This window comes from Sciurus carolinensis, chromosome 4 (genome assembly GCF_902686445.1).
Source record: "Sciurus carolinensis chromosome 4, mSciCar1.2, whole genome shotgun sequence".
NCBI classification, from domain to species: Eukaryota; Metazoa; Chordata; class Mammalia; order Rodentia; family Sciuridae; genus Sciurus; species Sciurus carolinensis.
Genome location: NC_062216.1, coordinates 130455798 through 130483596, shown reverse-complemented (window position 1 = coordinate 130483596; position 27799 = coordinate 130455798). Strand labels below are relative to the sequence as shown.

General features: G+C 35.3%; 1 protein-coding gene across 1 annotated transcript; it reads right to left on the bottom strand.

The window, feature by feature from the left end:
* Nucleotides 1–2849: 2849 nt before the first annotated feature.
* Nucleotides 2850–26638, bottom strand: Rab21 (RAB21, member RAS oncogene family). The gene is made up of 7 exons (XM_047550166.1): nt 26226–26638; nt 15902–15961; nt 15043–15150; nt 12194–12257; nt 6018–6072; nt 5442–5530; nt 2850–3050 (listed from the first exon to the last, which is right to left on the bottom strand). The coding sequence occupies exons 1-7, from the start codon at nt 26370–26372 to the stop codon at nt 2908–2910; spliced, it is 666 nt and encodes a 221-aa protein (XP_047406122.1). The 5' UTR covers nt 26373–26638; the 3' UTR covers nt 2850–2907.
* Between the last annotated feature and the right edge of the window lie 1161 nt (nt 26639–27799).

The window sequence follows — 27799 nt, the reverse complement described above, 5'->3', positions numbered from 1 at the left end:
ATAACATATGGCTAACATTTAAAAAAAAAAAATCCATTGCAATAACAGTCACAGCTTTGGGGTATTCTCAGGAGATAGCTCAGACAAAACAAATTCAAACATGCGTATTTCATACAATAACATAATGTTTTGTTCTTTTCAAGTTACTGTTTACCCCCAAATTGTTGCAATATACATTTTAAAAAATAACCTTCCCCTGTAATCAAAAAGCAAAACAGGAAGCAGAATACCCAACATTACAGAAATATTAACATAATATTAAGTATTCAAGAATTTTTAATTTCTATCCTAAAACCAATTTTTCAACTTATTAGTTGAAAATTTATTCTACCTACCTATAACTTTTAACATACAACACCTAACTTGTGTATTCTTCCTAATAGCACAATTATTAGGAAACAAACATAAAAGATACACAGAAATGAAGAAAGTATCAGAAAAATATCCCAGTTTCAGGTTTATCATCTCTTTTTCTTTTCTTTGTATACTGCAGCTGACTGATCCTCTTTCATTACTCCTTCACCCTATTCCTACTCATAGACCTTTTGAGATTCAAAGCAATAAGAATAACACAATACCTATTTTTGCTATTGAATTAGCCTGGGTTACAGGTTTAAAAGAGAGAGAGGGACAAAAAAAAAAAATGCTTGAGGTTAAAAAAAATACACAAAACCATGGGAAAGTAAAGAAAAAAATATGAAAAATAGTTATATCCCACCAATAATTTGGCAACTCTGGAGGATAGGTTCCTATCTGAAATTTACACTATTAAAAGAAGGTAAAAAATAAAGTACAGTTGTCCAATTATCAGGTTTTAAAACTTATTTTTTGGAATAAAGCTGAATTTCACCTCCAGTTTACAAAACACTTTTCACTCCAATAAGAAGAGCTTATTTACCATCTCAATAGTAGGAACAGCAAAACTTTCTTTACTCCCTCTAAAAGAGCCAGAAGGGCAAAAACAAAACTTTCATGTGAGACTCCTGATTCCCACTGCCCTTCCACTCCTGAATAAACACTGACTTCACAGGATACCAAGAGATTATACAGAGCATAATCATCCCATAAAAGGAGACAATTTTAGGTTATCTCCGACTCTTCCCACTCCCACCATCCTCAAACACATAACGTAAGAGGTCAGTGTGTTGAGTTTGGCAAGGACAATAAACAATGTTAAGTGAGGGCTTATAGAACACTTAATACTAAGATAAAATTCTAACATCACAACATCAAGGTGTCAAGTCATTCAACTTTCAACCCACTAGGGAAGGTTTAAGCTATTAACTTAAAAATATGATAGTACTTCTTCAGTAACTATAACCCCATATATTCTCTTAATCGCTCATGCTAACAGTTTTATTGTATACTCTGCTTCTTATAAGAAGTAAATCCAGGGACCATTCCATTTTATCTTAGACATAACATTTACTAGTTTTCCAAGCATGACAGAAATGGAAAAATATATATATTAGAACAAGAACAATTTAGTTAATTTCTACAATCTGTGTTCCTTCTGTGAGCAGCACCTGATTCCATTAAAATTAACAAATTTAAATTCAGTCCTATGCTAAAAGAAAAAAGTCTAATGAAGGACTAATTTACAAAGTATACAAGAATATAATTTTATAATAAATCTTTCCAGTGTTTGCTATAACTGCATTACATGAAATGCTTCCCTCTACAGAAGCTCAGAAGGATAGCTCTTATAAAATGAACAGAATGTTCTGTGTTCATCTCTGACAAGCAATGAACAAACAGACTTGCTCACAAGGGATCTAAAAGTACTGCCTCAGGAGCATAAATACCAATAACATGCTATATGAATGAGTCTTGGTGAGTGGCTACAATCTGGGACCTTTTTCCTCTTCTCTCATGCCAGTGAATCCATCTCATATAAAGCCTAAGAAAACTAAAGCTGTTGCAGAAGTGAAACTCAGCATGCTCCACTCAAATTCTTCTAAGGTAACCATTGTAAAGCAAAAATCAGAAGTCATCTCTTTTTATTAAAAAACAAAAAACATACACTAAGACACACACACACACACACACACACACTCAAAAACAAACCCAAAATCCAAACCAAAAGGCAAATGCTGCTGTTCAATCATTGGATGGACTTAGAAAGGCAAAAAAATGTGACAACAGCAATAGTTCAAGTAAAATATGTGTGAAAATTTAGACACGTCACTTTCAAGTTAAGACAAAAGTGAAGGGGAGTGATGATCTTTATATCAGTCAAAAAGCTTAGGCATTATCACCAAATGTTAATTCACTTTACAGTCATCAATGAGACTACTGTATATATTTTTGCACCTTGCGCTTGTAAAAGCAGATAAAATATTTAATATGTAATTTACAATGTATTTTACCAGCTCAGCATACAGGATGTATATAGATTATATCAAAGTAGTAGACAGTTAGGGGCCTGTGCAAACCCTGCAAAAATAGTACTTCAGGTATCTGCTAATCAAAAACAAAAACAAAAACAGTTTGCTGTTTAGAAGTGATACAATTCAAACTACCACAAAATACAAAGGGCTGCAAAAATGTATATCATTCCAACAACATATATAAGTTATTAAATAAAGATTTGATTTAAAAGAATATAAATGAAGCCTTTAAGTAGGTCTTTTCTACATGCATATTATTCCTCATTAAAGAAAAAAATATGTAAAAAGGCCATTGGTAATTGCTTTGTTAACATTTGTAGAAAATGCCAATTCTCTGGTCACAAACTCCACTAAGTTTAGCACTTAAGGTCTCTGCAGTGTTATAAATGTAATTTAAAATACTGTTAATTCTATAACTCCATTGATAAAATAATGTGACTTGGAATATGGCAGTCTTCATGTTGAGGGCAATGATCCACAGTTTTGTTTTTTTTTTTAATTTCTTAGGTGTGAATGGTTATCCAGAAGAACAGCATCCTCCACCACCACTCTGGGCTTGAGGCTCATCATCAATAATCTGTACACCTCGTCTTGCAGCTCCTGGTTGACTGGAGCCATTGCCTTTTGCCCTCTCATCCACTTGTGCTGTTTCTATCATCCCTAAGAGAGGGAAAGAGCAAAAATTATTAGAACCAAATCTTTGATTTTCCTCTTTCTATAATTTCAGTATACCATATGAGAGCTATTTCTGACTTTCAATCAACAAGGAAATTAAACATAATGAACACTTAGCTCACTAAAATAGCTTTACAGAAGTTTGAAGAACTAGTTTCAGTAGCAGGCATCTATAACCAGTGATATATACTGGTCACAGTGACAACAATAGAAAAAAAATTTCTTTTTGCTTCGGGCAAATAACTGTACAAGTATGATCCTGAAAATATTCCAAAAATATTCAGAGATGTCAAAGTTCAAGTTATCCCGAGTACAAATGATATTTAAGGCACAGGATTTATTCTTCAGTAATTTAAGTGAGTGATATTTGAATTAATAAGTTTTTAAGATGAAAGAGCTTAAAAGAACAGCTGGAAGACTCACTGATTTAAATATATAGTATAAAGCTACACTAAGATAGTTTCTCCTTAATGAAAGAACAAACAGATCAATGGAACAGAAAAAGTCCAGAAAAAGATCCCCATATACATAGTCACTTCATTTCTGATACATATGCCAAGGCTAATCAATGATGAAAGAATAATATTTTCAAGAAATGGTACCAGAACTAAAAAACTATATGTAAAAAATAAACCTAACCCATACGTCAACACCATATGCAAAAATCAGGAAAAGTTACCTAAATATAAGACATAAAGCAAAATTTCTAGAAGAAAACACACGTTAAAAATCTTTGTAGGAGAAAATTTTTGTGAATGGTTTAGATTTTCATATAGGACAAAAAAAAATATATATAAACAAATTGATAAACTCAATCTCAATGAAATTTTAAAACTTTTAAGCCAGGCACAGTGATACACACCTGAAATTCCAGCTATGTGAGAGGCTGAGGCAGGAGCCTGGGCAACACAGTGAGACATTGTCTCAAAATTTTAAAATGGGACAGGGTGGAGGCAGGGGTCAGGGAGACTAGGGATGTAGCTCAGTGGCAAAGTGCCCCTGGGTTCAATCTCCAGTACCACATAAAACAAAACAAAAGCCTTTTGCTCTTCAAGAGACAAAGAAAAATAAAATTCAAGACAGACTAGCAGAAAATATTTCCAAAATACATAATTGACAAAAAAAAAAAAGAAGAAAAAATAAGGAGTCCTTGAAATAAAATTAAGATTCTAACATTTGGGTTGCTCATGAAGAATGGCTTCCAAATTGAGTTATGTGGAACAATCCAGTGAGATGAAATAAGGAAAATTATGAATTCTATTTCTACTTATTTTTTTCAACCTTTCAAAATTTCTATCTTTAGGTATATTTTAAAATGTACATATATGCTAGTACTTATGCATATTTTACATGATTTTTAAATAAACATATGGGGAATACTCAAAAAATGATGAAGGTGTGAGATTTATCACACTGTTAAGCCATTAGGATCTAGAGCCTTCTACTGTAAGTATGGTAAGAGGAATAGCATCACCTGGGTGCCTGTAGAAATGAGAACCTCAAGCCAGGGTAAATTTGCTACATCAAATTATGCATTTTAACAAGATCCTCAACTGGTTTACGTGAAGCAGTGGTCTGAGGTCCATAAATTTAAGGAATACAATTTGCCAGTCATTTCAATCTATTATTCCATAGACTAGGATTTTCCTAAATATGATATGCATTCTACTGGTAATATGAGAAATAACTTCAAAGTTGCATATTTAAAATAAAAAACTTACTTTCTCTTTTTAAATAATTTTTATAGGGAAAATTTCAACATATGTAAAAGTAGGAAAACAAATAGCACAATGAAATCACCCAATTTTGTCTATATCTAAACATCCCATCATTATTTTTAATCAAAGCCTAGACACATTTTATTTATATATTATTTTGATATGCATCTCCGAGAACTTTTATAAAAATTTAATCACACCACCATAATCACACCTTAAAAATTGACAATTACATCTTAATATCAAGTGTCCAAAAAATGTTATGTAGTCCCAATTTTTTCACAAATGTTCTTAACTAGTTTGTCAAATCAGAATCTAAATAAGGTCCACACACTACAACAGACTATTATAGCTTTTATGTGTTTTAGTCTGCAAATTCTCCATCAATTTTTACTTTTATACATATGCAAAATTTTTATGCATTTATCACATACCATTCATATTATTCCATAGGTACTAATTACTATTTAAAACACAAAGTAAGGTATTTTAAATGTTCTAAAAAATAAGTTAAAGAATATTAAATAAATAGCAGTATTGGTAGATGCAAAAAATTATCTATGTGGAACAGAAATGGAAACTGTTAAAATATCACTTTAGAAACACTATCAAAGCTTAAAAAGTCATTTTTAAGCATACTAAATCTGAATATACCTACTTTTACAAAGGTCAAGAAAAAGTTCCTCAATTCCTTTGTTTTGTTTGGCGGAAGTATGATAATGTTTTGCTCCTACAGACTCTGCATACCTAAAAAAAAATAACATCAGCAATTGGTGTAAAACATTAGAAATTTTTTACAGCAGCATAATAATATGCCAAACATAAAAATGACTTAATTTACCCAAGTTCAGTAAAATTAAGATTAGCTCTTTAACCTCACTATACATCAAGCCAAATTTTAAATAACACAAATAATAAGCCTTGAACTTTTCATAGATTTATTTGGGACTCAAATACTTAAAAGTTTTTGTGATTTGCTGCCTATTTGATCATGGTAACTTTTTTTACATAATATTTTTAATGAAATCAAAATGGGAACTGGAAGTAGAATATCTTTAAATATTGTCAAAACTCTAGAAATTACCAACATAAACACGTTTCATTATATTCAATAGCTCAAAACCTTAAGAGGTTTGAGTAACACCTAAATGGTAATATATACTGTAAAAGAGGAAAACTTCTGGGGAGTAACAAGGTGGGATGGGGTGTGTAGGTAGAGGTGCCAGACACTTACGATTCTGCCTCTTGAATGGAAACATGTCTCTCCTTTTCCAAGTCTATTTTATTACCTAATTTGAAAAAAATAAATACTAATCTTAGTATTAATTTTATAATAAAATTAAACCAATTTTAAATGCATAACTACCATTTTAATTACCCGAAAAAAAAAATACAAATCCCCATCAGACCAGTTAAAACTATAACTCTATCATATGAACGCTGTTCACAACTGTAAAGATGAATGACTCATCTTTCCTCAACTGGATTTATGCAGAATCCCTGGGAAATCTAGGGAAAAACTTAGAATTTTTAGCAAACTATTAATGGCTAAGAGAGTAAATTTTTTTCTACGTTCCCCAATCAACTCAGAGCCAGTAATTAAGTATGGCTATTTTTTTGTTTACTAAAATAATTCAGTTAGTTTCTTGGGCCCTAAGAATATTCTGGTTCTCTAGATAATATAAATGAGTTAAAGTAAAATTAAAATATATGGATTTAAAAAAAAAATTTGTTGTTGTAAGATGGAAACAATACCTTTATTTATTTATTTCTATGTGGTGTTGAGGATCAAACCCAGTGCCTCACAAATGCTAGGCAAACATTCTACTACTGAGGTACAACCCCAGCCCAAAATGTATGGATTTTTAAGGACTTTACCACCACAGGGAGAAAAACTTTTAAAAATGTTTGCAGGCTGAGGTTGTGGTTCAGTGGTAGAGCACTTGCTGAGGGAGGCACTGGGTTTGATTCTCAGAACCACATAAAAATAAATAAATAAATAAAGGCATTGTGTCTGTCTACGATTAAAAATATTTTAAAAAATAAAAAAAGTTAGCGACTTATTAGAACTTAACATTTGCATATCATGCAGATTTAAATGGCTGAAAAGAAATAAATTTAGCTCTCCTTAAACAATGTAACCAAACCAAGATTATACCAGAAAGTCACCAGAATAAAAATAAAGATACTATAAATTGCAGATGCCTTACTGAATACAGGATAGAAGTTAAGGTGAGTTGACCAGACACACACAGTGCTAAAGGTAATTGAAGCAACATTTAAGAATAAAAAGACCCTAAGGAAGAACACTTCTTCTATTATGAATTTTAGGAAGGAAAAAAAGAAATCCTGTAATTAAGGTCATTTTTTTCCCCTTGGGACCTTACAGAGATTAGAAGAAAATTTTAGAGATGTTTTAGATCAGGTATTCAAGTAAGCACCCAATGAAAGATGTATTATTTACCACTGAAAAGTTTAAATCCAGAAGTTCTGTATATTGAAGATCTCAAATAATCTAAACACTAACTGCTGGTAACTACAAGAAACTATTTCCCGCTATAGCCTAAGGATGAGAAGGAGGAAAGCAGACACAACACTTAAGATCAGTGAGTACAATGGAAGCGAGTAATGAATTTTCTCTTCTTTGAACAGTTATGTGTATACCTTACCTTAGTAAGATGTCCTATATTAATCCTGATTTCCTATGTTATAATTTGCCAATAAATATTTTAATCTGCTAAATATTATAGGTGACAGTAACTAGAGGAAAAACAAGTTATTTTATTCTACAAAGAGTGCAAAAAGCACCATCTGGTGGCAGGTGGCTCTAACAGGCACAATATTGTGTCTTTAAAGAGGTAAAACAATTTAGTCCCCTAATAGTAAAAAGACTTTTACTCCAACTAACTAAAACCCTATAATTTTTTTTTCCTAGACCTTTAATGTCTTATTTTCAATTCCACTAGAATCAATACCTACAAAAAGAGTGAGGTTAGGAAAAGCAGGTAATCACCTTACTGCTTCAAATGAACACTGAAGGGAAATTACTCAGACATTGTTTTATCATTTAATAATATTCCAAATTTGACTAATTTTAATAAATCAGGCCATTATTAACTATCATAGATCTTTTAATAACTTATTCAAATAAAAAATTTAAAGCCCTCTACTAGGTAACTACTACTTCTTAGAATAATCAGTGATCACATGGATTGTAGGCACAGAAAATGTCACAGAAAACTGTTAGTGACTGATTTCTTTCCTAAGTTCAAAACCCTTTGTAGTTTCTTCTTTCAAAAGCAAAATAGCTAAGGGAGTAAAGCTCTGAAGCTCCTATTTGCTTTAATACTAATCTGCAGCTACACAGGTTTTTGACAGGCTTAAGGCACCTGAAGACAAAGGACAACCACCAGCATAAGTACCTACCTGATCAAAACCTATTTGTATACTATGAAGCTTTTATTAAATTTTTTAAATAAATGGGCTGAGGAAGGGAGAAAGATACTTTAATCATCTTTAAAAATACATATCTGAATTAAGAATATGGTAGAGCACTTGCTTATTTGCTTAGCATAAGCAAAGCCCTGGGTGTGATCCCTAACACACACACACACACACACACACACACACACACACACACATAGGAGAAAAGCTCGCTGCTAAGGGGAGATGGTCTAATTAATGACAAAGAATTAGAATCATATTTTGTTAAGTCTGATATGTGATACATAATACAAAGACACTTTCAAGCTGAGTGTAGTGGCACATGCCTATGATCCCAGTGATGCAAGAGGATCACAAATTTGAGGCCAAGTCTGGGCAACTTAGTGAGATCCTGTCTCAAACTAAAAAATAAAAAAGGTTGGGGATCTATCTCAGTGGTAGAGCACCCCTAGTAAAACACACCACAGCTTTTAAATATAATAAAACTTCCTTCATAGCACTAAGATCCTGGGTAAATTACTTACCCTCTCTTAGTTTCACATTGTACAAATACAGCTAACAAACTTTTCAGGGTGAAGGTGAAAATAAGATTTACGTAAAAGAAATCCTACCATATCATATCTGTTCAATTAAGAGTTAGTTATTAATAACAATCACATTCATCAAAGTGAGTGATCAAATGGAAAAATCACTAGTTTTGAGAGAATTAAACTCCATGACAGGTAACACACTTTTTACCACCACCCTACTAGTTGCATTTAGCTAACTTAGTGAAACCATTTGTGCTCCAGAAAATCTCCCCTCGGGTTGGGGCTGTAGCTCAGTGGTAGAGCACCTGACTAGCATGTGTGAGGCACTGGGTTCGATCCTCAGTACTACATAAAAAAGAAATAAATAAAATAAAGGCATTGTGTCCGTTTACAACTAAAAATTACTAAAAAAAAGGAAAGAAAATCTCCCCTTACTTGCCCAAATCTAGACAGGTTTTCTTTGGGGTCTTACAAGACTCAACTCTGCACTTTGATAGCAATGATCATAATACACAATGGTAACTTTTTTTTTTTCTCACTTCCTTCAAAATAAGCTTTGAGAGGATAAGGACCATATATATTTTATGTATTTACTACAGTAGGCCCAAAACCTGATACAGTAAATAACAGTGTTTATTAAGGATATGGGCCTGAAGTAGCATGCAGACCTGAGTTAAACTCCCAGGTTTCTCTCAGATAAGTGGTTTTGTGAGGTATAAAGCTCTCTAAGCCCATTCACCCATGCATAAAATGGAAATGGTCTTCCTAAAGTATTGTCAGAAAGACCAAATGAAATAATATGTAGTTCATACAGTTCATGGTACTCAGTAAATGGTAGCCATGATCAATAATATTTATTTAATAAATACACAAGTATTAAAGACAGACTAGATGCAGAATACTAGTTTAAAAAGAACAATCACAGCCAAGACTGCCAATGGATTAGAAACAACCTATAGGAAAAGGTCTCTGCTAGTAAAGTATGGGGTTCCCTATAACTGGTTAACACATTGCTATCAGTGGCTTAAAGAAGGCTTTAGATGGGCTGGGGTTGTGGCTCAGTGGTAGAGTGCTTGCCTAGCATGTGTGAGACACTGGATTTGATTCTCAGCACCACATATAAATAAATGAACAAAATAAAGGTCCATCAACAACTAAAAAAAACATTTAAAAAAAAAGTCAGGGTAGTGGCGGGGGGGTGAAGGGGGGTGAAGAAAAGGTAACTACAATAGTGCTAGGGTAAGAAAGAAGCATTAGTGGGGCTTCAATGGTACACTTTACACTTTGAGAAATTTTCATTTTGTGAAAACTGTTGCTACTGAAAATGTGTACACTTTTTTTTGTACACATTACATTTCAATAAAAAGTTTACTTCAAGGAAAAAAAAAAAAAAACAGCCAGTTGCAGTGGTGCACGCCTATAATCCCAGCAGCTCAGGAGGCTGAGGCAGGAGGATTACCAAAGCCAGCCTCAGCAACTTAGTGAGGACCTAAGGAACTTAGGGAGACCCTGTCTCTAAATAAAATACAAGAAGGGCTTGGGATGTGGTTCAGTGGTTAAGTGCCCCAGGGTTCACTCCCCGTACTTAAAAATAAATAAATAAATCACTAAGTAAAGATTATAGGGAACTAATTGTAAAGAACAAAACTAAAAAAAATTAGTTTTTTTTTTAAAGTGGCCTTTCTAATAAGAACACAGAGTTACCAAGAATCTTCATACAAGATGATGATCTAAGAGATTCTTGCACTGTGTCAGATTAGATAAGCTGTTCCCAAATAGTGATGTACATATAGGTTAAACCACAATTATAGTACCGTGCCTGGTTCAAAGAAGCCACTTAAAATAATTTTTATTTTTTCAAAAAAGTTCTCCAGGTTGTCCTAATGACAGCCGAGTTTGAGAACAATAGTAAATGAGCTTTCAAAATTGTTCCAACTCTGAATTCTAACTAAAATTCTTTGACATACCTGTCAGTAGCAGGGAGGGTTTTTTGTTTTTGTTTTTTTAATGTTATTTTTGGAACCTTGGTCAAGCAACAAGCTCTTGAGGCTTCTCTGTTAGTAATTTTTTTATTTTTAGAGAAATGACACAATCCTTCAAATGAAAATGTTCAATCATTTCTACTCTTGGTAAATCCCATATATCACACAAAGACACACAAACCTCATAATGACTAATTGCAACTTTAGTGTCAAACATTATGTGGTTTGCTACTCCAGTGTTTCAGTCTGAAATATCCCTGCTGTCTAGTCAACCACTTAACTAGATTGAAAGGCAGGACAAATTATCTCTGACTTCTCCCCCAACTCCATCCCACTCAATTTGTGCCCTGATATGAGACTGTAAAGTTACCAATCTGGTGGTGACAAGATGCAAGAAATGTAAATTCAAGTTAAAAAAAAATTCTTATGGCTTAAAGCAAGATTTCCCCACACTGATCATTCCTTTCTTTCATTTCCCCAAATATCATCTTCAACCTCCACTAAAACTACCCAGGTTTCTCTAAATTCATTCTTGCTACGATCAGCCACATAGAAAAGAGAAAACAGACTGACACTATATATCTTAAGGATTAATAACATAAGCATACAAGTCAGAATGATTTCAATTCAAATCCCATCTTTGATACTGGCTTGACATTGGGCAAGCACATATGTCCAGGACTCAACTTCTATAAAGCCCTTGCAGGGTTACAGGATTGTATGAGATAATGTCTGTTGAGTGCAGAGGATAGTTTCTGGAATACGTTTATTACTCAATAACTGTCGTATCATAGACATAATCACCTGAAGAAAAAGGGAGCCAAAGAAAAATTCTAGAAGTCTAAGACTGAGCTCCAGAAGTCTTTTATTTTACCCACTAACCATAGTCTTCCACACTAGGTTCATGATCTACTACATCCTTGCAATTGAATTTGTCCTTGTTTCAAAAATGTATACAGGGGCTGGGGATATAGCTCAGTTGGTAGAGTGCTTGCCTTGCAAGCACAAGGCCCTGGATTCAATTCCAATAGCACAGAAAAACAAAAAACAAAACCAAAAAAATCCTACAAAAATGTATACCAGTAATTGTATAAAACAAGAATACCGACTTAAGTTGGTGGCTTTAATTTTACTTAAAATAGTTCCTGAACTACTTTTTTTTGGGAAGCAAAATATTATAGTGAAAAAAGTAAAGGCTGAAACTAAAGCAAGGCTGGGGAACCTGAAGCCTCACAGGTTTAGCATCCCATCTACTCCCCAAGGCACTCCCTGAAGTATAGGGTTTGAACCTTCTGTAAAATCACCTCCAAATCCTAAGTTACTCTAAAATATTATATATTAAAATACTATAATTCTTCCTTTCTCATATCACCTTTAAAACGAATTACTTGTTTACTGTGTCTTTAATAAAACATTAAGGAAACAAAGGATTTTTTTGAAGTAATGAAGCTTACCAACTATACATAAACAGATTTCATTTCCCAACATTTTCCGTAATTCTTTGACCCAGTTTTTTACCTACAAAAAGAGCAAATATTAAAACAAAGCCTATTAGAATTAGTACTATTACCATACCTAAATACTCAACATTGGCAAAATACCACAAAATGTCTTAATAGTTCATATATTTAGTTATTAATAGGAATGATTTACTGGAGGATCATTATTACAAGATTATACTGCAAAACACATACAATAGAAAGATTTCTCGCTACATAGACATGTGTGTGTATGTATATATAAATAAGTATATGCAGATACACCTCTTAATTGCAAATTTTTATGAATTTTCAGTAGATCCAAACAAAGCTATTTACCAAAGCAAAAGCATGTCAAGCCTAGCCTCTGATAATAGATATCTACAGTCAATGTGGGTTTAAAATAGTCTTTAGTAATGAATGTCATTGGTTCCTAACAGAGGGCTTAAGAACTTCTCTATCATACATTTAAAGAGAAAAAAAATGTATATGAGCACCAAAAAAGTAGATGGCAAAATGTTAACAGTTTCACACTCCTATTCTCTCCAAGAATGCAGAGGAACTATCTTTAGTAACCCAAAATCCTTATAAAACCAAAGGAAATTAATTATCACCTAATTTTTATAAAGGACTAAATGAGTTTTCTCAGTGCAGCTCCATATTTTCTTTGGTTCACAAATACGTATAGTTTTCAAAGCATTTAATTTAGTCAATTTCACATAAGAAAAAAATGTGCAACCTCATCACCTCAAGAGAAACGTAACAGAATCCTATTACATATTATTTTACTCACTGTATGTATAGATCACAGTCTATTAATCTTATCAAATTTTTAGAAAATTTTGTTATTGAACTGGGGGTACAGCTCAGTGGCAGAGCATTTGCCTAGCATGTGCAAGGCCCTGGGTTTGACCTCTGGTACCACAATCAATCAGTTATTCAATCAATATAATCCTAGCTAGTTGGAAGGCTGAGGCAAGAGCATCAAAAGTTCAGGCCCATTCTAGGTAACATAGTGAGATACTTATCAAAATAAAAAATTAAAAGGGTTGGGTATAAATAGTTTAGTAAAGCAGCTTTGGGTTCAATCCTCAGTACCACAAAAACAAACACACGAAACAAAGTAATTTGTTATTCATCTCCAAATATGTTCTCTTCCACAGGCCTCCTAATTCTTACCCTTATACATTCTGAGGTGAGTTAAAGTTGGTTATAGTTTCACCTAGTCTTCTACCAACAGGTAGTCAAGTTCCCCACCCTTTGAGTTCTGGCTGAGCTTATAACTTGCTTTGACCAAGAGAATGTGACAGAAGTGCCAGTTCCAAACTTAATCTTAAGAAGTTGGGCAGCTTCTACTTTTATACTCCTGAAATCTAGTTATCATACATAAAGCTTAAGCAAAAATACAGAATGATAGCTGGGCACAGTGGCACATACATGTAATCCCAGCGACTTGGGAGGCAACAGCAGGGGGAGCACAAGTTCAAATTCAAGGCCAACCTGGGCAACTTAGACTTTATCTCAAAATTTTTTTAAAAAAGTGGGGGGGGGGGTGCTTAGGGATGTAGCTCAGTGTATAGCAACTCTGAGTTTGGTCTCCAGACACCCTCTGCCCCAACTAAAGTAACAGAACAGCAGCAAAAAAATGAATGATGAGAAAGCATGTGGAGAAATAACCAGATGGAATAAGCCAGATAAAGCAGAGGACCTACCTGATCAATCCACAGAATCATGAGAAATAATAAATCATTTTTAAGCCATGAAGTTTTGGGGATCTTATTATGTAGTAATAAGTTGCTGGCACTTTTCAATCCAAAATACTTGACTTTCTTTTAATCAACAAAATACTTAAACCATTTATTTTTATGCAAAAAGCCAGGAAGCGATAACAAACAGTAGCATCAAACAGCAGCTCCAAAATAACTTTCAAAAATCATTAAATCAGCAAGATACATACTGTTTCATTTTTCTACTCCTCGAACTACTTTGCCATGTTATTAATAATCCAAAAGCTAACTGGTATATCTTCCTGCTCCATTAGATTTAATAAAGAGCAAAAAATAAAGAGCAAAAAATAAACTAAAAAGGCAAGCATTTTTAATAAGAATAACCTATAACTCAAGGCAAGAAAAGCTTTTACCTTGGAATTATTCCCTTTCATTACAAAAGACCGACAAACTTATTCCAAGAAAGGCTTTAGGAAGGAAAGTCAAATAAGTAACTTATCCTGATTGCCATGAGAATTCAGAGGCTAAGCTTAATGTTAAATCACTTTTGGTCCCAAACAACTTTAAAAATCTTACATTTATGGTGCAACTTTGAAGAGGAGTTAAAAATAAAAAATAAAAAGAACAAGAACTTTAAATAATCAAACACTACCTAGACTATTCTTTTAAAATTTATCCTGTGCCTTCCGGAATATTTAGTGAGGAGAAAGAGCTTAAACTGGATTTTGTTCTTCCTTTACTCTCTTCCACAAAAAGGGAGTCCACACAGCTACACCAAGTTTTCAGGTGCCCAATATGTATACAATCAAAGAAATGTGATTTTTTAAAGGGAGAAACAAAGTCCCTGTATTTTTCTGAAGCTTAACTTTAATTATTTCCCTTTGAGAAAGCCATGCAATAAATAATTACTCTAATGTGAATTAATAGAAATTAAACATTCCAATGAAACGAGTAATCACCTTTTTTTTTTTTTAACGAACTGTATACTTTTTTAAAGTTTAAAAAACTAATCATGTAATAAACAAAGGTATATTAATGGAGACTTGAAAAATCATTGTTCTTCTCATTGAATCATCTATCCAAAAGTAAACAGAATACCTTTTGAAAAGAATCTTCATCTGTTATATCATAAACTAAAATAGCTCCATTTGAATCTCTGTAGTAAATTGGACCCAATGCATGGAATCTCTCTTGACCTGCTGTATCCTAAATAAAACAACAAATGTTTATTAAACCAGAAGAAAAAATGTCTGCCTGTCTGCTTTTGCAACTTCAATGAACTTCTGATCAATCAAAAAACAGCATAAAGTCACAGATAATCCCCAAACACTATTAAAAGAAACAGGTTACAATTTTATTAATTTTTTTTTTAGATTAACATGCAGTGTTTTACTGTTAAACAAAGGTCAATTCCCCTCCCAACTCTTCTCCTCAGCAACCTCCCCATGCTCACTAAAAAACCAATTCAGAAGTCAGAGAGTCAAAATGGCCAATACTACATTATGAGCCAAGAATAGATCCTGCCCTAAATTCTGATTCCCCACATAGGGAGAAGAAATAAAAGCAAGCATGCAGCAAGACCACCTGCTTACAGAGATCCTACTGCATTATCCTTATCCTACTCTCCACCAGTGAGAAGGCTGGCACTTGGGGCAGCAAAGCTAGTCCCACCCACCCTGTCCACTCTGTGAAGTAGAATCCCCAAGTTGACCCTTCTGCTGCTAGGGTCACTATGACATCAATATTTAAATATAAAACTGTATCTCAAACATAATTATTAACCAGATTTTAGGAACTTTTAAAATCATAAACAAAACTGGCTAAGTTTCAGTTAACTTAAAAAAATTTCAGAAATTCAAATTCTTATTCCTAGAAAAAATTAGTATTCTACAAATTAGTTATTAGAATACTAAGAACAGGCAAACACCACTCAATATAGTTGAAAAGGTTAACTTACCCATATGGCAAGGTTTACTCTTTTTCCACCAATATTTAACTTCTTTGTTAAGAAAGATGCCTAAGAAAAGAGAAATAATTAAACAATGTTTCATGTAAAATAATGCTACTTATACTAAAACTATAGATGAATCATCTCAAGGTGAATCTTAAGTTGTCTGAGAGAAAAAGTAATCCTTGAATTTTTATTTTGTAACCAAATACTATTTTTGTTAAAGACAGAAAAGTACTTACATTTCTAAGAAAAAGAAATCTTGTTTTATGAACAAAAGTTATTAAAAATATAAAGAGAAGCTGGGGATGTAGCTCAGTGGCAGAATACCTGGCATGTGTAGGGAGATTCATTCCCCAAACATACACACACACACAAAATGGTAAGTACTTTTTCTTAGTTTTTCCCCTCTAAATGTGATACAAATTTTTTCTGAGCATTTAATTTGATGTCACCTTCCTTAAATAGTAATAGGAAGAAAAAGTCTAAGAGATTCCTAAGATATAAGAAATGTTTGGTAGTTTATTATATATCAATATTAGTCAAAAAGGTTCTGCATTTACATAATTCACTTATTTAATATATATTTAATAATTATCCTATGTAGTAATGTCACAAAAACGAAGGAACATGGTTCTAGTCTTTAATAGTCTATGAAGAATTTAAAATGTAAATTTCAAGTAATAAGCGCTAAAATGAAGGGTCTTGTCAAGTACACTATAAGGAGTGCTGAGAAAGGCAGTACAATACTTGGCCTGAAACACTAAACAAGATGTTGGAGGGAATAAATGACCTTTCTTAACAGACGAATAAAACCACAGAAGCCTGAAACACATGACCCCACCTCCCAAGGGAGACTCCAAGTTGGTATGGTCAGTGCCAGAGGGAGACTACAAAGATAAGCAAAGGATGAATCAAAAAGTTCCTAGATTCTACATCCAGAAGTATAGTCTTTACCTTATAGATTTTTTTGTGTGGGGGTGGGGAGGTGGGGGGGGCAGGCGATAGGGGTTTACTAGGGATTGAACTCAGAGGCGCACAACCATGGAGCCACATCCCCAGCACTATTTTGTATTTTATTTAGAGACAGGGTCTCAATGAATTGCTTAGCACCTTGCTTTGGCTGAGGCTGGCTTTGAACTCCCCATCCTCCCACCTCAGCCTCCTGAGTCACTGAAATTACAGGCATGTGCCACCGTGCCCAGGTACATTATAGATCTTAAAACTTTCTTCCAAAACACCAGACATTAAAAAAAAAAAAAAAAAAAGTACACTATGGTCAAGTATATTTTAGGAAAGTTATATACTGCTCTTTGTAGATTAGCACATAAAGATTCTGCCAAAAGATTGGCTAACTGAATCTCAGAAGCATTCTCCAAACTCATTTGAACTCTTTCCCTGAGTTTCTTCTATACAGCATTGAATGTCTTTTTCATCCTATGAAATGACTGTTAAGAAATAATACTGTTGAGAACAAAGAAATCACTTAAGGTTTTAAAGAGTGAAGAAGCAGCAGAGCTGTATTTTAAGAGAATGACTGGGATAGAAAGGGAAGGTGCATTAGGAAAGGAAGGTGGATTAGCAAGGAAAGGACTAGACTTGGAAAACAGGACAATATTACAAAAGTAGGTGAGAAAAGCAAAAAGGGTTCTTTGAACTAAGACCATGAAAATACAAAAGAAGGAATAGAACCAAGAGCTACTGAAGAGAAAATATATTCAGAATCCAGAGTTAACTGACACATTTAAAGAGAGTGGAGTTCCCAGCTATGTAGAAATGGTCACGAGTGGGACAACTATATAGAAGAAAATGCAGAAAAGAAAGATATAACAAATAAGCTGGGATGCCTGGATTATTATTAGGGAAGAAACCTAGATTTCAGGAAGGACTTTTTGCTGTTGACACACCAAGGAAAATAAAAACTGGGAAAAGGCCCTTGATTTAGTGATGAAATAAGGAGTCCAAAGATAAAAATTGCAGAGATGGGATATATCCTGTAGGTATTTTTTAAGTGAAACAAAGATTATACAGAAAAGGGTTTTTCAAAAAAAGGCAAAAGAGCAAAAGAAATAACTTGGAAAATTAGAAGAAATAAATGTTATGACAAAAAAATGTGAATAAAGGAAACAAAGATTATACAGAAAAGGGTTTTTCAAAAAAAGGCAAAAGAGCAAAAGAAATAACTTGGAAAATTAGAAGACCAAATAAATGTTATGACAAAAAAATGTGAATAAAGGACATCTCCCACTCAAGCATAGCAGCTAAAAGTATGAGCTTTGGATTTTAATCTCTCTCAGTTATGCCACTTAACAGCTGTGCAATTTACTTGCATTCATTTTCCTCATGGTTTCACTATCAACACCATAAAGAAGAAACTCAAAATCTAAATTCTATTCAAATATTTAATGAATAGGAAAACTGAAATAACTTTATTCCCAAACATTTAAAACAGAACTGATCTTCCAATTCCAAAATTGGCTTTCTACTCCTATTTTAGTATTTTGATCACATTCTCCAAGTCATCAGAATTTATTTGTTTGCTTTGGCTTGGTTGTTTTGAGACAGAGTCTCACTATGTTGCACAGGCTGACCTGGAATTCCTGGGCTCAGGTGTTCCTCCTGCCTCAGTCTCCCAACTGGCTGGGGCTATCAGCACATACCACTGTTCCCAGATGACACTGGCATTTGGAACCTTAGAAATATCTTCTCCTGGGGCTGGAATTGTGGCTCAGTGGTACAGTGCTCGCCTAGCATGTGTGAGGCACTGGGCTGGATTCTCAGCACTGCATATAAATAAATGAATAAAATAAAGGTCTATCAACATCTAAAAAATATTTAAAAAAAAAAAAAAAAAAAAACCACAAACAAAAGAAATATCTTCTTCCTCCCTTGTTAGTTCAAAATCCCCAAAACTTCCCAGGTCTTTTCTTCGTATTTCCTATGGGGCTTTATGACCACTGGTTTTGTATTATGCCATATGTAAACACCTCTGGTCTCATCTCATAGCTTGCTCTGCATGCAAAATCATCTCCACAAAGCCTGTTTTCTTTTGCTTTTTTTATTTTTATAACTCATAGAAGAGTTCCCTAATAGGTTATCATTTTTATTAAGTATGCTTAAACAACTGCCTGCTGGCAGCTGATACCATAACGACCTTCTGTGATGACGGCTGAGTGGGTTCTTGGCAAAGGGAGTGACTAGAGCTGGTAAATCCTCCTTATTTCTCTTTAACCATCCCTTCTAAAACTTATGATTACCCTCCCATGAAAGTTTAAAGAACAGTATTAAGTATCTCCTTAGGAACCATGGTTATACAAAAAATAATTTTATGGAAAAGATGCTCATCACAGCATAGACTATAAGGATGCAGAGTCAAAAACAATGAAATAATCTCCCTACAGTGAAACACTACAGACATTTCTGCTATTACTAGTTAACATTTACTGAATGCTTACTTTCTGTCAAAAACTATGTTTTAAGCACTTTTTACAAAATCATTCATAAACTTTTCCTTTATGAATGCTGGAGAACTTACATCTACAAATAAGTCTCAAAGTTTTATCTTTGTATCCAAAGACCTCTACAACAATTTGTCCACACTTATCTTCCTCAGATAGCTTCTAATATTTTCTACTTCCTCTCCAACTTCGAAAGTCTATTTATATTCCTTCTATTTCTGTTTGTTCATAAAATCCCCCTCTAATTTGGGCCCATTATTTATTCTCTATCTGAACTTCACCTCTCTAAATCCAGTTCATAATCTATTCCTCTTCCTTGGATTTAAGTTTTCTTACTACATTCATAAAATCCACATTGAACTATTCTATTCTGAAAAATTATAGGGAACTTAATCTTGTAATACATAGTATATACTGTCTCGAACTGTTAAATTACCTTTTCATGGGGACAAGCATTCTGTTAACTAGATTACATATTTTTATTTAACTATTCCACAGGGCTTATAATGAAATGAGCAGTGTTCTAAGAGTTTTTCAAGTATTATGTCATTTAAATCTGATGCCCTATGAATCAGATATAATTATTATCCAAATATTACAGATGAGGAAGCTGAGACAAGTATGGTATCTTGCTAAAGGTCACAAAGTAAGTGACAGAGTAGGAGTGAAATCTAGATAGTCTGGTTCCAGATGAAACTCATAACCACTATGCTATGGTACCTCCCAGACTGATATATGAACAAACATTTCTCTAGTGAAGGGGTGGAAGCTACAGTATCCTTTTCTATAACAGACCTCAAATAATGCTATTGAAGATAAACACAGCTACAAATATGCCTGGGCATAACTGAATTTTTTTAACAGATGCTCTAAAAGTTTCCTTGGAAACTATTTTTGTTGTAGTTTTTCCAGACTGGGGATCAAACCCAAGGCACTCTACCACTTAACTTCATCCCTAGTCCTTTTTATTTTTGAGACAGGGTCCTAAGTAGCTGGGATTACAGGTGAATGCCACCATGCCTGGCTAATCCTTTGATAATATGCTCTATTAGTATATCACATATTTGAGCTACAATAATCTGGTTTGTTACTTGGGAGACTGAGGCAGAAGGATTGCAAATTTGAGGCCAGCCTGGGCAAAACAGTAAGATACTAACTTAAACTAAAAATAAAAAGGACTGGAGACACAGGGGGATATAGCAGGATTCAATCCTCAGTAAGCAGGGGAGGGGGTTCCCTACTAAATCCTTTTTCCCTTCAGGTTGAAAAACTTTTCTACGCTTATACCCCATTCCCCAAAAAGATTCCCTCTGTAATATAAATGATCTCATTTTATATATATCCCAAGTTTTTAATATTTTAATATTTCTCCAAGAGAAAACTTTTAAGAATCTGAGGACAGCCAGAATGTACTCCCAAGAAAACTGGTGATATTTACATATTAAAAACAATTTCCACATTTCCAGGAGATTTACAAATGCCTGGCAACAACATCTCAGTGAACTCTCCCTCATCAAAAAGGGGAAGAGGAGAGTAACATTAAACAACAACTCAAAAGATCTAAAGACTATAGGAAGGAGGAAAAAAATGTGCAGACCACGCTCCAAGCTCTATGGTTGGGCTTTTTCATTTAATGTTTGCAACATCCCTGTGATGTAGATAATTAGCCCTATTTTTCAGTTTTAAACCTGAGATTCAAAGAAATACAGTGAATTCACCCAAGGTCAGACAACTCAGTCAGGTGCTGCAGTGGGTGGAAGCCTGACTCCACAACACTTTTTCCATTGCACAAAGTTCTCTGCTCCAGAACACACACACACTTCTTAATCTGGCAGTCCTCCACTTGGACAGTATGTGTTTCTGGACACCAACTCACATCCCAAAATATTCTCAGGGTAGGCACAAAGTTACAAGGATCAAAGTAATCACATATTTTGTATCCTATTTCTCCAAACCCTGAGTAACAGCACCACTACTTCTAATCCAAATGATTTCAATTTTCAAACTTTAGGGACATTAAAAAGTAACAATCTTATTATTAGCTCAGGCTGACATTTGTCATTTGTACCTGATGTTTATTTACCCAAAACCTTGTCTGAAATTATAGTGGATAATTTCCAAAAATCTGTTTTTTTAAAAAAACAAAAAGAATTACAGGAAAAAAAATAGGAATAAATTACATATGACAAAAAAATTTTTTAAATAACTTGTTTGATTAAAAAAAAATGATTTTGGTTCTTTGTTAGCCAATCATTTGCTAAGCTTACTAACTACTGGCAAAGCAAAATTCTAAAGTATCATTTTATAAACATGAGTATTTTGTTGAAAACAACACAGTAACTGAATTGTAGACGAACATCTTCCTATCTTTATCTCCTGCATAAGCTATGCGTATAACTGGTTGCATTATTCTTGTTAGTCACTAACACTGTTGCAGATTTAAGTATCTATCACTATTTCCAGAAGACAGGATTCAGGAAAACAATTTATAAAATTAGCGTTCTGTAGAAGATAATAAAAACTAGTTATTAGAAAACTAAGCTGGGTGGCTTAAATATTTTACATTTCCTGTTTAGTTTCTTAAAGAGAGAGAGAGAGAGATTATGATGAGTTTAGTGTCAACTAAAGACTTTCAAATGGAAACTCCAATGGTTACTTCTAAGGAGTAGCTTAAAGCACAAAGCAGAAAATGGCATATATACAAGATACTTACACTTAAGAAATTTTGTTGCCACATTTCAGAAAAACTCTTTTCTTAAAAAAAAAAAAAAAGACAAAAACCACATGTAGATAATAAAACAATAAAGGGGTAAAAAGACTTTAATCTTCAATTATTGCATTGTATGAAGATGTTGTAATGAATTGGCTACGTCAACAGTGATGTGTCTTCCAGAGGTAGTCAGAAGACATTTCAGATATTCAACATAATAATCTTACAATCAAGGACGCCAAGATTCCTAGACTAGGTACTAGGATACAAAACATAAAACCAACTTCTAGACCTGAATGCTAAGTCTTGTTTAGGAGGTTAAGGTGTACTTAAAAAAAGCTGGGTGTGGTGGCTGCACTTGTAATCCCAGTCACTTAGGAGGATGAGGCAGGAAGATTGCAAATTCAAGGCCAGCATGGGCAATTTAATGAGACCCTGTCTCAATATTAAAAATAAAAAGGCCTGGGGATGTAGTTTAGTGGTAGAATACCCCTAGGATCAACTTCCAGTAACTGATGCACACAAAAAAATGTAGTAAGCTTGACTTCAGAGAAATGGTACACAGTTTCTATTTATGAGGCCTTGGAAATTTATCTTAGTTTTCTCTTTATCGAACTGTCAGGATTCTACCTGTCCAGTCAACCTTACAGTACTACTTTTGATAATCATGTGTCAGTACCTATTCTATACTCCAGAAGGAAGACAGATGGAATTCCACAGTTAGAATCCTGGAAGAGAAGATGATGGTCCTATTATAAACAAGATTACTTTTTACAGAGGAGGTTAGTAAAAACTGATAAAGACACTTAAATTAGAGCGCATCATCTTCAATAAGCACCTTAATAAGGAAAAACGGGGTACAATAAAGAAAAGGAAATGATCACCCAAGAGTACAGATTTAAAGAAGATATACCAGGGCTGGGGGTATAGCTCAGTTGGTAGAGTGCCTGCCTCGCAAGCACAAGGCCCTGGGTTCAAACCCCAGCACCACAAAAAAAAAAAAAAAAATTTTTAAATACATATATTTTTCAGTTATAGTTGAACACAATACTTTTTTAAAAAAATTTTTATGTGGTTCTGAGGATCGAACCCAGTGCCTCACACATACTAAGCAAGCAAGGCACTAAGCAAGCACTTTACCACTGAACCACAACCCCAGCCCACAAAAATCAAGATTTAAAAGGACATTTACAGTTGGTATGGTGACACACACCTGTAGTCCCAGCTACTCTGGAGTCAGCCTGGGTAACTGAGACCCCCAAAACTAAAACTTAAAAAGAAAAAAAAAAAGGCTGGGAAATTAGCTCAGTGGTAGAGAGCTTGCCTAGCATGGGTGAGGCCCTGGGTTCTATCCCCAGTACTGCAAAATAACTAATAAACAAATGAATATTAACAGAATTTAATCATTGGAGCAAATCAAATGTACTTGAACTTTAACAGGTTAAATATATCAGGGATAAAAAAATTAACTATAAAATCAAAAGAAAAGAAAATTAAACCAATATAACTTTTTTTAAACCAATTAAGATAAAGATGTTTTAGTTGACAGCAAGTTCAATATTAATCAATGTGACAGCAGCCCAAAGAGCTCATAGAATGTTTTTTGTATCTCTGTTGGAAAACAATAAGGGAAATGATAACCTTTACTTCTGTGTTCAGTTCAAATTACATCTGGAATCATTTCTACAGCTCAAGGCATCCCACTGTAAGAAAAGAAGGATGACAACTGAAAGTGACTGAACAGTCTAGAAGAGATGTCAAAATAGTGAAAGGACTTAAAATAATGTCACTGGAGATTCAGTTAAAGGAACTAGAGTTGTGTTACCCAAAAGAAGACCAGACTCAAGGGAAAGTGATAAGCTATCTTCAACTATCAGAAGTGACGTCATATGAGACCAAGCTTCAGAGGGCAGAACTAGTGTTGAAAACTACAAAAAACCAGATTTTGACTTGATAACAAGAAAAATTTGTTGGAAATTACACCTGTCTAAAAATTTTTAGACAAAAATGAAATGGGCCACCTCAGTAAGTTTTCTACTTTCTATGACATCAGTTCATTTTACCTCCAAGATGTTAAAAAATAAAAAGGTGGATAATCAACTGCCTAAAGTATTCAAAAGATTAAAACAGTGAATCATAAACTATCTATCGATCATACAATTTTTTGGAAATATCAATGGATAAGAGTATACTTTGCAAAAACAAAAAGTATTTTAAATAGTTTTTTGACAAGAAAAAGAGGTGAACTCTTTGTCTTCTAATGTATGATCTCCTCATTTTTGGAAATTAAAAAGTATACAACGTATGTCTCCTAGGTCACACAAATCATACTTCTCAGGAAAAAAAAAAGTAAGAAAGATGAGGTGAACTGTTATCTAAGAGGAAGAGATTAGAGTGCTATTTCCATACAGTGGTATACAACAAAATCCTCAATTCTGTAAAAATCCAGATACTGTTTGTGGTTAGTTACATAAACATAAAAATCAGAACTTGTAGGCTTTTGATACTGAAGATCTACTATAACTTCATTCTATCCTGTGTGGTTTGCAGTGACTTCCCTCAGGTATTTAAAATTCTTTACCCTGCTTTTAGATTTGAGCATGTTTTGGGGATGTCTAATAAAAATGTAACCTTTAGGTTGGAAGACTAAATTATCTTTTAAAAAACCATCAAAACCTCAATTATAATAGTTTTTCATTTTGGATCTTAGCACAAAGGAAGATGCTAAATGGTTTGTTCAACAATATCCAGAAGCAGTCAAAGTTAACTATTCAAATTCTTAAGTCAGACCTGAGTTCAAAGTTGAGCTTTGTCACCACTGTACTATTAACTTGTGGCAATTTATGATCTGACATTCAGATCTTATGCTTCATGTAGGATTAAGAACAGAAGGGTAAAAATAGAACACAGAATGAGAATCAGAGCATCTTCCTATATTCTAGACCCAACAGTTAAAATAGCATCAAACATCAAATGTCACAATGGTTAGATTAGGCATCCCATTAAATAGCATCCAAGTTCTTGCACACTACACAATTACTAATTAAGATCTACTGTGCAAGTTGGGGCAGTAATAATAGAGTGCTTACACTGCATCAAGTCCTAGTGCTTTTACATATACTTATCCTGACAACCCTATGTGCTACATACTATTATTATGATCATTTCAACAGAAGAAGAAATTTAGGGTCAGACAGGTTAAGCAACTTACCCAAGATTACACACCTAGTTAAATGGCTTAAGGTACGATATGAATCTAGGCAAATCAAACTCAAAAGTTCACTATACTTTACTGCCTCTGGCCAAATTTACCAAGCCACATTAGTAGGATAAATTTTTCCTAACAAACGCAAACTGATTTCTTCAAGAGAGTGGGGATAGAATACTCCCTCAAAGGCCTGACCTCATTCTTCACGATTACATTTTAACGTTTTACAATATAACTACCTAAGAAAGACCGTCTTTTATGACAGGTTAAGAAAATAGCAATAAAGAATAGCAGCAACGTCTAAGCTTTTAGTTTTGGGACCAACTGCTGGGCCAGTATTCACATGACGTTTCAACGTGGGTCGACCGACCTCGCAGAATGAGTGACCCACAAGTCAGACCCACACGGGCTGCAATGAAACTGCGTAACCCACACCAGCAAGCGGTCATTTCAAAAATCCTCCAGAGATGGCTGTTTTGCCATTCCTGCTAACAGGACAAAATGGAACTTGCATAAACACTTTGTCATCCATAAGCACTTAAGTTACAAATAACCTTTCGCAAAATCAAATCCGCAGCCAGTTCCTAATTCCGAAGTACAGAAAAAGCGCTGCTACTCGGGAGACAGTAGCGTGAAAACACCTAGGGCCCAAGCGGAAGCTCATCAAAGGGGGAAAACCTAGTCCACGCAAGGGGACTCCCCGATGTGCGCAGCTACCACGGGGGCCACTGGGACTTTTCAGGGTCCTTCCACTCCCCTCCCATCAGCCTGTCCTCGGTCTACCGGCGCCCGGACCCAGCCTGAAACTAAGGCGAACTTGGAACAGTAATCCGAAGGCGAAGGTGACAGGCCCGAGGTTTGCCAGCCCAGACCCCGCGGACTCGGGCGGCAAAGTCCTCACGGCCCCAGGTAGGTGGGGGCCCTGAGGCGCCACCTCCCGCTCCCCGGGGTCCGCACCTGCAGAGTGGTGATGTGCTTGTCGTTGAACTTGTTCTCGCAGTAGCGCAGCACCAGCGAAGTCTTCCCCACGCAACCTTCCCCGAGCAGCACCACCTTGAACGAGTAGGCTCGGCCCGCCGCCGCTCCGCCGCCGGCCGCAGCCATCCCGCCGCTTCCCGGCCGCCCGAGCACTAGAGCCGCGCGGAGCTCCCCACGGCCGCGGCAGCGCCTTCACAGCTGCGGCCGGCTCAGCGCCTTGCCACCGGCCCGCCGCTGGCTCCTCTTCGTCCTCGGGCGAGGCCTGGAAGGACCGAGAGAAAGTCCGAGAATGAAGGGCCTTGGCCACCACGTCAGGCACCGGAGGAAAGGCGAAGAGCGTTCCCTCTCCACCTCCCTCTAATGGCGTCTCCTTCCTCCTACGTCACACTTCGGGTCACGTGGCCGCGGCGGCCGGGGGCGGCCCCGGGACGCGCCGGCAGAGCTCGCCGGGGCGTGGGCGGGTCTCCACGCCTCTTCCCAGGGTGGAGCTGGGTGAGTCGAGCGTCTGGGGCACCACCAGGCTGTCTGCCGGCCGCGGCCGCCCTGCCCTCGGCGGAAGCCTGCGGGGATAAGGAACCAGCACTGTGTATAAACCCAGCTCTGGTGGGATGAAATGCGGAATATTACATTCTCGCCCAGGGATAAGCCTTGCTCACGAGGCTAATGACCTCTCACACCAGGGATCACTGTGAGCCAGATCTACCAAGGTGCCCTTGAAAGTCTCTTTGGAATCCCCAAATTATGGTTTTTGAACTTTTGAGACTATTATTGAGACTGTTAGGGTTTCAGCTAATCGGAAAGACTTTCATGACCACCCAGTCCTTACCCCTATTCTTTTATCCCTCCTATCTACCTGCAACTAAATTAGGTATTTTGTAACAATGATACCTTCTTTATTAGGGCTTACCACATTCCGTGAAATTACTTTGCTAAGTATTTGTCTATCCTGATTGGGCTGTAGGTTTGGTAAGGGCAAGGGCAGTGTAATACTTGCTTACATTTGGATGCCCAGCCAGCCCCAAATGCCAGGCACATAATAAACACTCCATAAATATTTGGGAACGAATGAATGCATGATACATCTTAAGTCCTTATGCTCTGCTTCCCAGGATTTCTGTATTCCATGCTGACTCCAGTTTAATGGATCTGGTTAGTTTGATGATTGTTTATTTTTTCTCATTAGCCTCCCTTTTCCTTTATGAAATACACTCTCTCAAGAAACCATACTGGTATTTCTGAAATTTTGCAACTCGAGGGCTGGTGTCAGTTAGGCAAACATTTTTTTCCCCATCAGTCTTCTTTTGCACTTCAACCAATTTTTTTAAAGAGGTTCATTTATTCAAATGTTTGAATATGCCCACTATATGCCAGGCCCTGTGCTGAACAAGATACAGTGTGTCTGTCCTCAGAGAGCTTACCTTTTAGTAAGAGAGACAAATAATCAACTATGAAATGATTGCTTCATCTTGAAGCAGTTAAGAGTAATTTCTAGGCATCCATGAGAAATCAATTAGTTTAGCATGCTAAAGAAGTCTTCCTGGAGAAATATACCT